Source organism: Rhinoraja longicauda, chromosome 37, assembly GCF_053455715.1.
Source record: "Rhinoraja longicauda isolate Sanriku21f chromosome 37, sRhiLon1.1, whole genome shotgun sequence".
Classification (NCBI taxonomy): Eukaryota; Metazoa; Chordata; class Chondrichthyes; order Rajiformes; family Arhynchobatidae; genus Rhinoraja; species Rhinoraja longicauda.
The window spans coordinates 13,968,263-13,984,380 of NC_135989.1; the positions used below are offsets into that span (position 1 = coordinate 13,968,263).

Below are 16,118 nucleotides of genomic sequence, written 5' to 3' on the forward strand. Positions count from 1 at the left end.
CTCCAGCATTTTGTGTCTACCTAGGACTTGTGAAGTGTTGGCAGAGAATGTTAACCTTCAGCATGTCATGCCCTTAACTACATGGATACATACGAGTGACTCAGGTTCCTGATGGCTGTTCCCAACCCGAGATGTTCCACTGTTGAAGGGTACCTGAGTGGGGAATGATCCCACAAATCATTCTCCATCCCCCTGCAGTGACGCTACAACTAAGGTTCAAAGGCGTTGTGTTTCCTTTCAGCAGCTTAAATTTGATAAGAGACGTTGACTCTCTTTTAAATTAGAGAGCAAATCATCCCCAGCCTCCCCACATTTAAAGTGTTTGTACAATAAAGATCAAAGCCACATCTGAGAAAATTTAACTCCAGGAAATCCTCACCATAGCAGCCACGCCACACAGACTCCACAAAATATCTCCAGTCCAGAAGATTGGTAGCCATTCCCTCCAGTCACAAAATCAGAAATCCACATCTAACTCAAATTGCCCTCTGTTGCTGCAAGCTAGGTCATCATCTTCCATCAGGACTTTGTTGGACAGTAGCCAGGTGGGGGATAGGATTGGTCGGACAGTTTTATCTCATCTCTCTGCGGCGCTTTGAATATTACAATCACTCGAGTTTCTGGATCCCCTTCACAGCACAGGTTTCAACAGGCTGACAAACCACATGGCAAGAGATTACACGTGCCTCCCAGATCAGGCACACGCGCAGCAAACATCCATCCATCCACGGTCTAGGCTTAAACTCAGGGGTGACCGCGCTTTTGCGGTTGCAGCTCCTAGACTGTGGAACAGCATCCCTCTCCCGATCAGAACTGCCCCCTCCATCGACTCCTTTAAGTCCAGGCTCAAAACATATTTCTACTCCCTAGCGTTTGAGGCTCATTGAGGAGGCGCTGTGAACTGTTTGCGTGCTACTGTATGTTTTCATTTTTTTTTCTATTGGAACCTAATCAAATGTACAGCACTTTGGTCAACGTGGGTTGTTTTTAAATGTGCTATACAAATAAAATTGACTTGACTTGACTTGACTCCATCTAAATCTATACATTGTGGCATGATCTCCACCTCTTCCTCCGTCAGTCTTCCTCTACTTATTCAAAAGAGATTAAGTTTGTGGGAAGCTGCAATAAAAATATGCAAGTTAATTAAAAAGGACATTCAACCCCCTTGAGCCTGGTCTAACATTCAATATGATCATATAGGAAATTCTAGTTATCCTTTTCACAAAATGCTGGAGTAACTCAGCGGGTCAGGCAGCATCTCAGGAGAGAAGGAATGGGTGACGTTTCGGGTCAAGACCCTTCTTCAGACTGATGTCCAGCTCTAGTTATTCTAAGATGATTCCATCTGTCCCCATAAGGGAAACATTCTCCCCGGCATTTACCTGATCAAGTCCCAAAGAATATTATGTTTCATTCTTCACAACCCACCTGTTCAACTCTCCGCAAAATACAGCCCATCGATCCCTCAGGGAACCTTTTCTGAACTGCCTCCAATGATAATCCATCTTTCCTTAACAGTGCTCATCACAGTACTCTAGTTGGCAGAGTACTCCCTGAACCTGTCCCTGATCAATACAAATCAGTCTGAAACGTCACCCATTCCTTCTCTCCCAAGATGCTGCCTGTCCCCGCTGAGTTACTCCAGCTTTTTGTGTCTACAAATAAGTAGTATTCATTTGAACCTCACCACATTACACGACTCTACACAGATTACTCCTTTGGTCCTTAAGAGGACTTAAACTTTCCGTGCTACCCTCTAGTTCCATTTATAGAATGGTTTCTACTTAATCTTGCTTGATACAGCTCCACTTTGGCCTCCTAGTATTTTTCTTAAGATTCGCTCCTACATTCTCTACATTTCTCAAGAGGCTTCTTGATTCCAGTTGCCTATACCTGTCATTTGCTTCCTCTTTTTTTCCCCCAAGATCAAACATTTAATATCTAACTAGACCAAGTAGGCCCAAACCTCTCCTGCATTGGTGCAGCACCCAGTCCTCCCCCACTCCCCTCAACCCCCCCTCCCCTCTCCCTTCTCCCCCACTCCCCCTCCCTCCCTCCTCCCTCCTTTTAAACTTTAAAATGTGAATAACTTTAAAAATATAAGACCAATTTCAATAAAACTACTTGCATTATCACTAAAGTAACAATGGTGAGTAAGATGGGCCTAAATTTGTCGCGCTATCGTGTACCATTTTGGCTGAAGTTCAGTCACAAACAAGATAACAAACGAGAGTTTTAGTATATAGATGTCGTCCACGGTTCCCTAATCTTGCTGTTTTCCCCTCACACTCGTACAGAGCAAGCTGCCCTCCAGGTTCTTATAAACTCTCTAAGATTAAAAGATTCCCATTTACCACCCATTGTTTAACCTGCAAGCATCTGCCCCCAGTCTACTTAGACCAGGTCTTCTTTTGCACTGTTAAAATTACCCAACCCCATTTTTTAGAGATATATATATATATATATATATATAGGAAAAAAACTGCAGATGCTGGTTTAAATCGAAGGTAGATACAAAATGCTGGAGTACCTTAGCAGGTCAGGCAGCATCTCGGGAGAGAAGGAATGGGTGACGTTTTGGGTCTGAAGAAGGGTGTGAACCCGAAACGTCACCCATTCCTTCTCTGCCGAGATGCCGCCTGACCCGCTGAGTTACTCCAGCATTTTGTATCTACCTCCCATTTTTAAGATCATAACTTAAGGACCAAACATATCCCTTTACATTGAAACTCACAGAATAATGGTCGCCGATCCCGCAGTGCTCCCATGAGGACACTTCCAGCACCTGCCCAGTTCATTTCTTAAAATGAGCAATAAAACTACACTTAGCTCTTCCACATTCAAACCTCTATGTTACCTTTGATTGGGATCCACTCACCTGCCTCCAGTTGATCTTGCAGGCCCTGCTCATGTGCTTGAACCACAGCATGGCATTCATTTTGCTGCCTGCCAGAAATTTATAGGAATTCCCTGCTTTGGAAACAGAAGGAAACTCAAGGCAGCTTTGGACCACATTTACACAGCACAACACAACACAAGGGCGAGCATAACAACAGAGAGAATCACAAGTCACCATCCAAAGAACCTTTGGGTCACTGTTTCAAGAGTACAATGTAATCTCTGGCAGCGTGAACAGTGGATAGCCATTGACCACTATTCAGTTCTGCTCTTTTTCCATCAGGCATTCTTCATAACTTAGTAACAAAGCAACTAATTGCAACCCTGTCCTTGGATACCTGTGTAGGAAGGAACTGCAGATGCTGGTTTACACCAAAGATAGACACAAAATGCTGGAAAAGGGTCTCAACCAGAAACGTCACCCATTCCTTATCTCCAGAGATGCTGCCTGTCTGTCCCGCTGAGTTACTCCAGCATTTTGTGTCTATCTTGGATAGACAGCTCAAATTCTGGTACATATGAATGTACAGGATAGGTACATTCATTTTTTTCCCCTCCCCTTCCCAGTTCTCCCATTAGTCCTCCTGTCTCCAACTATATCCTATCTTCGTCCCGCCCCCTCCCCTGACATCAGTCTGAAGAAGGGTCTCGACCCGAAACATCACCCATTCCTTCTCTTCTGAGATGCTGCCTGACCCGCTGAGTTACTCCACATTTTGTGATACCTTCGATTTGTACCAGCATCTGCAGGATAGGTAGAATCTCCATTTGGCCTGTCCTAGCAAACTGGGCTAAAGGCAGTCTTCACTTGACCCCCTCCCAAGCCAAAGGGCCATGTTGCTTGCAAAACCTCAGACAAACAGCCTGCACAACCATGAATTTGGTGGTTTTATAAAGGACCATTCCAACATTCCTCCTCTGGAAACATATCAAATGACATAACCACATTAAAAACAACCAGCTTCTCAACCATTCCCACTGTCTACATTGGCCTCAAAGAAAGGCAGGAAGGGCAGGATTGAATAGATTAAACACTTGGCAGCTAGAATTCTCTCAAGGACGCCACTCCTCCTCCCTCCTCCCTCTTCCAACCACCTCCCACACTCAAAGGAACAGGGTGCCATATTTTTAATCGGATGTGCAGAAGGGAACTTGGACTGACCGTGTTCTGGGTCTGTGAGCTGGAACATGTCCACATTGTCTGGGTCATCCATCAGAAGAAGTATCCAGCCCATGATCGACAAGCTCTTGCTGTAACTCGACTTAAACTGCTCCACAAAATCAATGTGTTAAATTGATAAATTCAGTAAGAAATGCCAGCAACATTCAAGTACCAAGAAAACCACAAGTAGTCATTCACAACATTTCTCAGACCAAGGGAAATATTTTTATTGGGTATTTAAACTTAAGGAAAATAACTTGTCTAGACACTTTTGTTGGAATAGCTTGTTATTCTGGTCAGACAGTGGCAAGTCGATTAAATATGACTTTTATTTAAATTTAAAAATCCACCGGATGTGGTGGGTTTAGTTTCGTTTGGAGATACAGCGCGGAAACAGGCCCTTCGGCCCACCGAGTCCGCACCAACCAGCGATCCCTGGATATTAGCACTACCCTACACACACACACACACACACACACACACACACACACACACACACACACACTAGGGACAATTTACATTTATACCAAGCCAATTAACCTACAAACCCGCACATCTTTGGAGTGTGGGAGGAAATCGAAGATCTCGGAGAAAGCCCACGCAGGTCACGGGGAGAACGTACAAACTCCGTACGGACAGCAGCCGTAGTCGGGATGCTGGGGCTCAAGAAAAAATTTAATGAACAATATGCATGGGATTTTGACTGGTAAGAATACCACAGAACAGGACACAAAGGCGAGGAATGAAGGGCCGAATGGCCTACTCCTGCACCTATTTTCTATGTTTCTATGAAGTAGACATGATCCAACCGAATGGTGGAACATGATCAATGGGATGAGTGGCCTCTCCTGGTCATGGCAGTACTGGACAGTCGGGCCTTCAAACCTAGGCAGCCAGGGAACTTCTTTACCCTAAATGGTGAACAGGTACCCACTTTGAGTTCAGGAAGACAGACACTAAATGCTGGAGTAACGGGACTGGCAGCATCTCTGGAGAGAAGGAATGGGTGACGTTTCAGGTCGAGACCCTTCTTCAGACTTTAGGTGGGCAACTCCTTCCCCCAGCAACACCAACCTGTTCTCTTTCAGTGGATTTCAGGCTTCTGGCTCCATAGTAGACCAGCTGATGGTCGTAGAGTGCGACCCAATATGTTGTCCACACTGCCACCTGTGTTAATGCAGAACAAGGTCAGGTTTAGAGTTTCCCACTGCTCCACAACTGAAACAGTGTTACACTCAGCCCCAAGAGAATTCACTTGCTGATTTCTGCTAAGGAAAACTCAATTGCAAGCTTATTTTAAGGGTAACTCAAGGAAGTCCAAGTCAAGGCACGGTGGCGCAGCGGTAGAGTTGCTGCCTTACAGCGAATGCAGCGCCGGAGACTCAGGTTCGATCCTGACTACGGGCGCCGTCTATACGGAGTTTGTACGTTCTCCCCGTGACCTGCGTGGGTTTACTCCGAGATCTTCGGTTTCCTCCCACACTCCAAAGACTTACAGGTATGTAGGTTAATTGGCTGGGCAAATGTAAAAAATTGTCCCTAGTGTGTGTAGGATAGTGTTAATATGCGGGGATCGCTGGGCGGCGCGGACCCGGTGGGCCGAAGGGCCTGTTTCCGCGCTGTATCTCTAAATCTAAATCTAAAAATCTAAAGGGATATTTTTCAAGGCAGAGATAGATTCTCGATTAGTACGGATGTCAGGGATTATAAGGAGAAAGCAGGAGAATGGGGTTAGGTGGGAGAGATAGATCAGCCGTGATTGAATGGCAGAGTAGACTTGATGGGCCAATTAGCCTAATGCTGCTGCTATCACTTATGATGTCGTGAGTCCAAGGTATAAAAAAAATGCGCAGGATATTTCTGAGTGATAGTGAGCAGGTTTCATCCTATAAAATCTAGACTTGTAGAGGTAATGACTTTCTGCAGTTATTGGAAAAAATCCAAATAAAAATTCTAAAAGCTCCATAGAATTAAACAGCATGGAAACAGGCCCTTTGGCCCAACTTGTCCAAGCCTAGGTAGACACAAAATGCTGGAGTAACTCAGCGGTTCAGGCAGCATCTCGGGAGAGAAGGAATGGGTGACGTTTCGGGTCGAGACCCTTCCTCAGACTGATGTCAGGGGAGTGGGTGGGACAAATTTGCTGCTCCATATGCAAATGGTTGGTTTGAAGAGAACTGAGAGAGGGAGACTATGGACAAATGTTCAGAGGGTAGGCAACAGATATTGGTTAACAACTTCTCTAACCCTCAATTCCCCTACAATTGGGGTGTTAAATGTTCTCCGGTCATACTGCAGCCTTTTGACCGAGTGGCAACTCTTCGTGCATCACTTGATAGGAAGCAAGAACATAAGAAAGCAGAAGCTGGAGTAGGCTACCTGCCCCTCAAGTTTAGTTTTGTTTAGAGATACAACGCGGAAACAGGCCCTTTCGGCCCACCGGGCCCGTGCCACCCAGCGACCCCCACACATTAACACTATCCTATAGCCACTTGGGACAATTTTTACATTTACCAAGCCAATTAACCTACAAATTTGTACGTCTTTGGAGTGTGTGAGGAAACCGAAGATCTCGGAGAAAACCCACGCAGGTCACGGGGAGAACGTACAAACTCCATACAGACAGCACCCGTAGTCGGGATCGAACCCGGGTCTCCGGCGCTGCACTCGCTGCAAGGCAGCAACTCTACCGCTGCGCCACCGTTCACTATCACGGCCAATCCATCACATTCACAGGCATCAACTCCAACACCCACACTTTTATCTAGCTGCAGGTATCAGGAGGGGGGTTAGGTAGGCAGCCACTGAGGGATGGTTTCCCTGCATGAAGACTCACAACGTGCCCAAACCCACTCCCGTTCACTGCCCTAGACCAAAATCCACTCTCCCTTCTCCACAAAAATATATGCCAGGAGTTAAAACAGCAATTCATAGTGAAAATGATCATCAGAATTGCAAACAGTTCAGGGATTAATCTCAGTGATGTAAATTCCTTTGCAAAGCAAGAGATGCAGTTAATGACATGACCCAGTTCCCAGCATGACACTCATCCCAGACACCAAGGGTAAAGATGTCCCAGTCCAAACACATAAGCACAGTTGAGGCAGGCACTGCAATGTTATTGAGAGAGTGTGGCACGGTTGTTAAATTGGAGCCCCATCTGCCCTTTCACACCATATAAATCAGGGGTTCCAACCTTTTTTGTTCCGTTTACCCCTTTGCAACTTTTCGAAAGTAAATTTACCCCCACCCTGTTTTGTTCAGTAATTTGAGTTTAGTTGAGGCTTGTATACACTGGAATTTAGAAGGATGAGAGGGGATCTTATCAAAACGTATAAGATTATGAAGGGGTTGGACACGTTAGAGGCAGGAAACATGTTCCCAATGTTGGGGGAGTCCAGAACCAGGGGCCACAGTTTACAAATAAGGGGTAGGCCATTTAGAACTGAGATGAGGAAAAACATTTTCAGTCAGAGAGTTGTGAATCTGTGGAATTCTCTGCCTCAGAAGGCAGTGGAGGCCAATTCTCTGAATGCATTCAAGAGAGAGCTGGATAGAGCTCTTAAGGATAGCGGAGTCAGGGGGTATGGGGAGAAGGCAGGAACGGGGTACTGATTGAGAATGATCAGCCATGATCACATTGAATGGCGGTGCTGGCTCGAAGGGCCGAATGGCCTCCTCCTGCACCTATTGTCTATTGACTGATGGGTTTCCTATATTACCACAGAAGCAATGCTGAAGATAATGTTCCCTGGCTGCAGATTGCTTTAGGACACAATAAAACAAACATAATGGCAAAGTTATTTCGTTTGATGTACATCAAGGACCAGTCGAACGGCAGCTCCACGATGTAGCGGTAGACACAATAAAATGTTTACAGAGAGACAAACCTTTCTACCCCTCTCATCTTTGTTATCAGACCTGGAGGTGAGCAGGTATTGAGTACAAAGCCTCAAATGCTGGCAGTTCAGCTCTCGTAGAAACTCAGTGTGGAATATTCCACCACCACACAAAATAGCTTTTCAAAAAAGGGTAAATTTACAGATTATAAAACAAAGGATCAAAGGGTCTTCAACCTGAAGTGTTCACTCTTTCTCTTCGCACAAAAGCAGTCTAACCCAAATTATTTCAATTTAAACAGGGAATGAGATGGATCTGTGAGCCGGCATAGAGTGGATGCATCTATTCTGACTGGCAGATCAATTCCATTCCCCGATTCATGGGATCATCAGGGAATGTGGAGCATATATTCTTGATACACATCGAGAATTTCCATAATTTTGTCTTTACTTTCTACACCCAGCATCTGTAGCTTTTTATTTAGAATTTCATTCACAATAGCAAGGGGCCAGTTAGATGACTAACAAACTTATGTTCTTCAATGTTGAAAGACTGGAGCGACTAGGCTTGTATACAGTGGAATTTAGAAGGATGAGAGGGGATCTTATCGAAACGTATAGGATTATTAAGGGGTTGGACACGTTAGAGGCAGGAAACATGTTCCCAATGTTGGGGGAGTCCAGAACCAGGGGCCACAGTTTACGAATAAGGGGTAGGCCATTTAGAACTGAGATGAGGAAAAACTTTTTCAGTCAGAGAGTTGTAAATCTGTGGAATTCAGTGCCTCAGAAGGAAGTGGAGACCAATTCTCTGAATGCATTCAAGAGAGAGCTAGATAGAGCTCTTAAGGATAGTGGAGTCAGGGGGTATGGGGAGAAGGCAGGAACGGGGTACTGATTGAGAATGATCAGCCATGATCACATTGAATGGTGGTGCTGGCTCGAAGGGCCGAATGGCCTACTCCTGCACCTATTGTCAGTTGTCTATTGTCAATACAAGAACAGAAAATACTAAAACAATCGACAGGTCAGGCAGCATTTATGGAAGGAGAAATAGTCTACCTATCATGTCCAGGACTCTTGAACAGACTGAGAAAGAGAGAACAAGTCGGTTTTCAGTAGCAGCGAAGGCAGTGAGGGACGGGTAGAACAGGGATGCATCTCTTAGGAGGAGTCCAAATGGGTTCACGTGGGTAGTTGCAAGTACATTATGGGATTTTGTATCTGTCATGTGTTTTTTGATAGTGCTGGTCAAATTATCCAATGTCAATGCTGGAGTAACTCAGCGGGACAGGCCTCATCTCTGGAGAGAAGGAATGGGTGACGTTTTGGGTCAAGACCCTTCTCCCAATGCCCATCCCTCTTTTGCTCACTGACAACTGGTTAATAGAAATTAAAAAGGCAACTGATGAGAGACAACATGGGGACTATTTCCCTACCAGTGGTTTCTTGCCATTTTTCAGGACTGTTTTCCTTCGCAGAACACTTTCAATGGTTGCACATCCTTGACTGCCAGGTAGCACAGGTCTAGCAGGAGCAGAGAAAAACAAGAAACCATTTTACTCTTGAATCAATGACACAATTTTGTTCATCAAAAACTCCGTGACCCACATCCCAACTTGCACCAACTCTCATCTGCCATTGCCCCTGTGCTCATTGACCCACAGTGGCATCTGATTGAGCAATGCGTCGATTGCAAAATAACAACTACCCCTTTCCCTATACAAAACATAGACAAAAGGTGCAGGAGGAGGCCATTTTGCCCTCCCAGCCAGCACCTCCATTCATTGTGATCATGGCTGATCATCCACAATCAGTAACCCGTGCCTGCCTTCTCCCCATATCCCTTGATTCCGCTAGCCCCTAGAACTCTATCTAACTCTCTTTTAAATTTCAACCAGCTATCTCCCCCTCTATTCTATCAGCCTGAAGAAAGTCCCAGCCTGAAACATCATTCCAGCCATTTCCCTTCACAGATGTTGTCAAGACCTGCTGAGTTCCTTCAGCAGTTTGTTTCTGGTTTAAAGTTCCAGCATCTGCAATCTCTTATCTCCAAAGTAATTACCCCCGTTTAAAAATCCCAGGCTGTAACCTGGAATGCATGAGCCAGATGGGACTGGGAGATGAAAGGAGAGATGACAGATATTGCAGAGTGTCTCTGAGGCTTCATTAATATTGGAGATAACTTCATTGGAAATTCACAATAAAAGCAGTAAATAAATAAATAAACCTTCCATTTATTTCCATGACATGGGAGGACAACATTCGGCTCATCCAGACTACGCCGGCTCGCAGATCAATCCCATTTCCCCGTGGAAAATGAAATACTTAGCTTGAGCAGCACGATAGCGCAGAGGTAGAGTTGCTGCCTTACAGCGAATGCAGCGCCGGAGACCCTGGTTCGATCCTGACTACGGGCGCCGTCTGTACAGAGTTTGTACGTTCTCACCGTGACCTGCGTAGGTTTTCTCCGAGATCTTCGGTTTCCACCCACACTCCAAAGACGTACAAGTATGTAGGTTAATTGGCATGGTAAATGTAAAAATTGTCAAGTCAAGTCAAGTCAAGTCAAGTCAAATTTATTTGTCACATACACATACTCGATGTGCAGTGAAATGAAAGTGGCAATGCCTGCGGGTTGTGCACAAAAATAATTACAGTTACAATAAATAAAGTTAATAAGTTACTAAACATAGCACCAAAAGTGTCGACAAAAATTTAGTCTCTGGGGTTATCAAAGTTGACAGTCCTGATGGCCTGTGGGAAGAAGCTCCGTCTCATCCTCTCCGTTTTCACAGCGTGACAGCGGAGGCGTTTGCCTGACCGTAGCATCTGGAACAGTCCGTTACTGGGGTGGCAGGGGTCCCTCATGATCTTGCTTGCTCTGGATCTGCACCTCCTGATGTATAGGTCCTGCAGGGGGACGAGTGTAGTTCCCATGGTGCGTTCTGCCGAACGCACTACTCTCTGCAGGGCCATCCTGTCCTGGGCAGAGCTGTTCCCAAACCAGACTGTAATGTTGCCGGACAGGATGCTCTCTACAGCCCCAGAGTAGAAGCAATGAAGGATCCTCAGCGACACTCTTGAATTTCCTCAGTTGTCAAAGGTGGTAAAGGCGCTGCTTAGCCTTACCCACCAGTGCGGCAATGTGCGTTGCCCACGTCAGATCCTCTGCGATGCGGACTCCCAAGTATTTGAAACTGCTCACCCTATCCACAATAGACCCATTTATCTCCAGTGGCGTGTACGTCCTTGGATGTTTAGCCCTTCTGAAGTCCACAATCAGCTCCTTTGTTTTAGTGACATTCAAGAGGAGGCTATTGTCCTGACACCAGAGTGCCAGATCAGCCACCTCCTCCCGGTAGGCCTTCTCATCGTTGTTGGAGATCCGGCCCACCACCACAGTGTCATCAGCAAACTTGATGATGGAGTTTGAGCTGAACCTGGCCCTACAGTCATGTGTTTACAGGGAGTACAGTAGGGGGCTAAGGACGCAGCCCTGGGGGGATCCTATGTTCAGGGTGAGGGAGCTAGATGTGTGTTCCCCCATCCTGACCACTTGGGGCCTGGCAGTGAGAAAGTCCAGGACCCAGGCACACAGAGGGGTGCTAAGCCCCAGTTCCAGCAGCTTCTCAACCAGTCTGCTGGGGACTATTGTGTTGAATGCTGAACTAAAGTCAATGAACAGCATCCTCACATAGCCCCCCTGGCTGTCCAGATGAGAGAGAGCGGTGACCCTGGCGGGTGTAGGATAGTGTTAATGTGCGGGGATCGCTGGTCGGCACGGTCGCTGTGGGCCGAAGGGCCTGTTTCCGCGCTGTATCTCTAAACTAAACTAGCTGCCAGCTGCGCCCCAGGAACCCCCAACTTTCTGAAAGAAGTGCCGCGAGGTCGAAAGGAACTTGGAGCTCTGGGAAAATGCAGCCAAAACCTGGTGACTCTTGGATAATGTCTCAGTGTATTATTCTTTTTTTTATTTTTAAGAACTTTAGAGATACAGTGCGGAAACAGGCCCTTCACACCACGCCAACCTATTCAGACACTTCCCTTATTAGTGCAAGGGTTACATCCCATAAACCCTCACGCAAGTCAGAGTTTACGCAAGCCAGAATCACCTTAAAACTAGGTGGAAACAAAGAAATGCAGGTACAGAACATAGCGCTGGAGTAACTCAGCAGGTCAGGCAGCATCTCTGGAGGATAGGTGACGATTCAGGTCGGGATCTTTCTTCAGACCAATTCAGTCAGCTGAGTTACTTCAGCACTTGGTGTTGTTTCATCTTAAAGCTAGGCCCCAATGCTGCTGGCCTGCACCAACAAGCCTTTCTTCATTAGCCATCTGGTTGACACGGCTGTTGTTGCGGCTCACGTTGTAGCCCCTGGCCATCAGCGCTTATGTTCAGGTCTCTGCCACTGACAGGACGTGCCCCCTCCCCACCATTTCATCACCATTCCAAGCTGCCACTTCTTCCCATCAACCATCGCTTTGTCCATTCTGCCACTCCCCCCTCCACTCAGGTTGCCAACTTCCTCACTCCCAAATAAGGGACAAGGTGACGTCACCGCCCAGCGCCCCACGTGACCTCACCCAGCCAGCGGCCACGTGCTCCTGCTCCACCAATAGCAGCCGCCCGGGCCGGGAGGCGGGTTGCTACGCAACCTCCGTTAGGCGGCGCCCATGCCTACACTATCTGGGACTACAGCAGCCCCCGGGCTAGTGTCTGGGCCTACAGTGTCATCCGGGCCTAATACGAGACAAGGGCGGTCCCGTACGGGACAAAGCACTTTAGCCCAAAATACGTGATGTCCCAGCCAATACGGGACAGTTGGCAACCTTACCCTCCACCTCCTCCCCTGCAGTCACCCCTACATTCCAAATGACAAAAATCAAGTACATTGATCGGCCGTAGACCACAGGCCTCTCATTGAAGGTTACGTACCCGACTGAAGTCCTGCTGCAGCTCTGCATTCCCCTTGTCACGGGGCCCAGAGAACGATAGAGCCGATTCCTGTTGCAGAAACAAATCCCTGTGAACATACGCTCGAGGAGTGGGGTGGAGGGGATGAAAGGCGCATTGGCGCATTTAACACCAAACCTAGGGTTGCCAACTTTCTCACTCCCAAATAAGGAACAAGAGGTGACCTCACCCAGCCAGCGGCCACGTGCTCCCGCTCCACCAATGGTAGCCGCCATTGTAACGTAACCTCGGTTAGGCGGTGCCCAGGCCTCCGGGCCTACAGCGGCCCCTGGGCCTAATACGGGACTAGGGCACTCCCATACGGGACAAACCAATTTAGCCCAATATACGGGTTGGCCCGGTTAATACAGGACAGTCGGCAACCCTAGTGGGAATGAAAGACGCATCGGCCCATTCAGTGTCAAACCCGCTCAACCACTGAGAACATAGCTAATTGTAGCCTAACTCACATTGGCACTAGATCTCCTAACGCCTGATCTAAATATTCACACCAAACAACTTAAAGACACTGAATCATTAACAGCCAGGAGTTCCCCGCTAGGTTCCTCCATACTTGTAATCAAAATATCCACACTGCACGACTACCCCCAATCCAATTTCGAAGCTTCTCACCTTTCAAAGGACGGCCGTAATCTTTTCTGACCATCACCGCAACTTTCTTCTTGGAAATCTGCAAGAAATGAGAGTGCATCATTTCTGTCCCAGACCAATGACATCCTTTTGAATTTCTTCCCCTCCCAAATTAGATGAGTTTCTTGTCACGTGAAAAGGTTCAGTGAAACGCTTTTGTAGTGTTCAAACAATAGACAATAGACAATAGGTGCAGGAGTAGGCCATTCAGCCCTTCGAGCCAGCACCGCCATTCAATGCGATCATGGCTGATCACTCTCAATCAGTACCCCGTTCCTGCCTTCTCCCCGTACCCCCTCACTCCGCTATCCTTAAGAGCTCTATCCAGCTCTCTTGAAAGCATCCATCGAACTGGCCTCCACTGCCTTCTGAGGCAGAGAATTCCACACCTTCACCACTCTCTGACTGAAAAAGTTCTTCCTCATCTCCGTTCTAAATGGCCTACCCCTTATTCTTAAACTGTGGCCCCTTGTTCTGGACTCCCCCAACATTGGGAACATGTTTCCTGCCTCTAATGTGTCCAATCCCCTAATTATCTTATATGTTTCAATAAGATCCCCCCTCATCCTTCTAAATTCCAGTGTATACAAGCCCAATCGCTCCAGCCTTTCAACATACGACAGTCCCGCCATTCCGGGAATTAACCTAGTGAACCTACGCTGCACGCCCTCCAATAGCAAGAACATCCCATAAACCCTTATGCAAGTCAGCATTTACACAAGTCAGAATGGGTGGCACGGTGGCGCAGCGGTAGAGTTGCTGCCTTACAGTGAATGCAGCGCCGGAGACTCAGGTTCGATCCTGACTAAGGGCGCCGTCTGTACTGAGTTTGTACGTTCTCCCCGTGACCTGCGTGGGTTTTCTCCAAGATCTTCGGTTTCCTCCCACACGCCAAAGACGTACAGGTTTGTAGGTTAATTGGCTTGGCAAATGTAAAAATTGTCCCTAGTGTGTGTAGGATAGTGTTAATGTGCGGGGATTGCTGGGCGGCACGGACCCGGTGGGCCGAAGGGCCTGCTTCCACGCTGTATCTCTACATCTGTATCTCTACATCACCTTAAAACTAGGTAGAAACAAAGAACTACAGGTACAGAACATAAAAGGACACAGTGCTGGAGTAACTCAGCAGGTCAGGCAGCACCTCAGGAGGATAGGTGACGATTCAATAGACAATAGGTGCAGGAGGAGGCCATTCGACCCTTCAAGTCAGCACCGCCATTCAATGTGATCATGGCTGATCATTCTCAATCAGTACCCCGTTCCTGCCTTCTCCCCATACCCCCTGACTCCGCTATCCTTAAGAGCACTATCTAGCTCTCTCTTGAATGCATTCAGGTCAGGATCCTTCTTCAGACTAATTCAGCCTGCTGAGTTACTTCAGCACTTGGCGCTGTTTCAACTTAAAACTAGGAAAGACAATACCCGATTACCCAATACATGATACCACCTCCCATGCATTTGCCCAGACCTCCAACTACGGAGGTGGGTTGGGGGGGGTGGCGGAATGGGGGTTGAGAGAAATCTGGCAGTGGAAGGACCATGCCCAAGGATGACACAGATGGTAAAGATGCTCTTTCAGTACCCAACACCTGGGCTCAATCCTGACTTGGTGCTGCGTGGAATTTGCTGTCAAAAGTTGGCAGCTGAAAGGAAAGGTCAAACATGCCACTGCCAGGTGGAGATCTTCCAGATCCTTCCGTGCATGCCAATGTTGCAGTGTGGAACTGCCGGATCGGCAGTGATGTTTTGTTGCAGATGAGATATTGATCCAAGTAGATGGAAAAGATCCCATGATAATTTTCAAAAAACAAAATTAGAGGGGAGATCTTCTCTTTCCTGGCCCAACATTGGACATCCAATATCTATCACTAATAAGAACATAACTTCCCAGTCGATACCACATTTCTTTTGTAGTCACTTGCCATTAGGGTTGCCAACTTTCTCACTCCCAAATAAGGGACAAAAGGTGACTTCACTGCCCCGCACCCCACATGACCTCACCCAGCCAGCGCCGTCTGGGCCTAACACGGGACAAGGGCGGTCCTGTAGGGGGACAAACCAATTTAGCCCAATATACGGAACAGTTGGCAACCCTACTTGCCATGCAAAAATTAGTTGTCACATCTCCAACTCCATTTATTACACTTTGTGTATTTCAGTGCCTGCGGACACGAAAAGCACTAGGGAAACACGAGCCTGAAAATGAGCGGGAGGAGGAGATCGTTCAGGCAAGCAGTGGTCCCACTCACCACCTGGCCACCAGTTACCTGGAGAGTGGTCACAGGCAGGCTGGCCCCAGGTCTGCATCACACAGAGCAATCCGTCTTCCATCTCACTGTCGTCCAGGAGACTTTGGGGTCGATTTGCAGGGAACGTTGCCCTCTTGGGGTCTGTGATGCTTGTCCGTCTACGGCTATAGAAGATAGAGAGGAATAGATAGGGAGAAGGTGCTTAATCTGCAGCCATCCATAAGCCCGATTGAGGAGGTCAGCAAGGCCATGCTGGGATCACAGCGTGACTTTCAGTGGTGGGCAAGTTTCTCCAGCTCCGGCAATGACCAACATCATTGAGGAGCAAAGCAACGGCAGGAAACAGAATAGATTTTTGC

At 47.3% G+C, this 16,118-nt stretch overlaps 1 protein-coding gene across 2 annotated transcripts in view; it reads right to left on the reverse strand.

The window, feature by feature from the left end:
• LOC144610506 (ras-specific guanine nucleotide-releasing factor RalGPS1-like) overlaps positions 1 to 16,118 on the reverse strand; it is a 78,156-nt gene continuing 62,038 nt past the window's right edge. Inside the window, exons 13-20 of one of the 2 annotated variants that reach the window (XM_078429257.1) lie at positions 15,778 to 15,923; positions 13,493 to 13,550; positions 12,842 to 12,910; positions 9,342 to 9,429; positions 5,138 to 5,230; positions 4,064 to 4,169; positions 2,882 to 2,973; positions 1 to 1,122 (exon numbers count right to left, since the gene is read on the reverse strand). In XM_078429257.1, coding sequence (XP_078285383.1) covers positions 1,093 to 1,122; positions 2,882 to 2,973; positions 4,064 to 4,169; positions 5,138 to 5,230; positions 9,342 to 9,429; positions 12,842 to 12,910; positions 13,493 to 13,550; positions 15,778 to 15,923 — 682 coding nt within the window. In that variant the 3' untranslated portion in view covers positions 1 to 1,092. Of the gene's footprint in view, positions 1,123 to 2,881; positions 2,974 to 4,063; positions 4,170 to 5,137; positions 5,231 to 9,341; positions 9,430 to 12,841; positions 12,911 to 13,492; positions 13,551 to 15,777; positions 15,924 to 16,118 lie in introns of those variants that run through there. The other variant, XR_013549431.1, reaches the window with a different exon arrangement.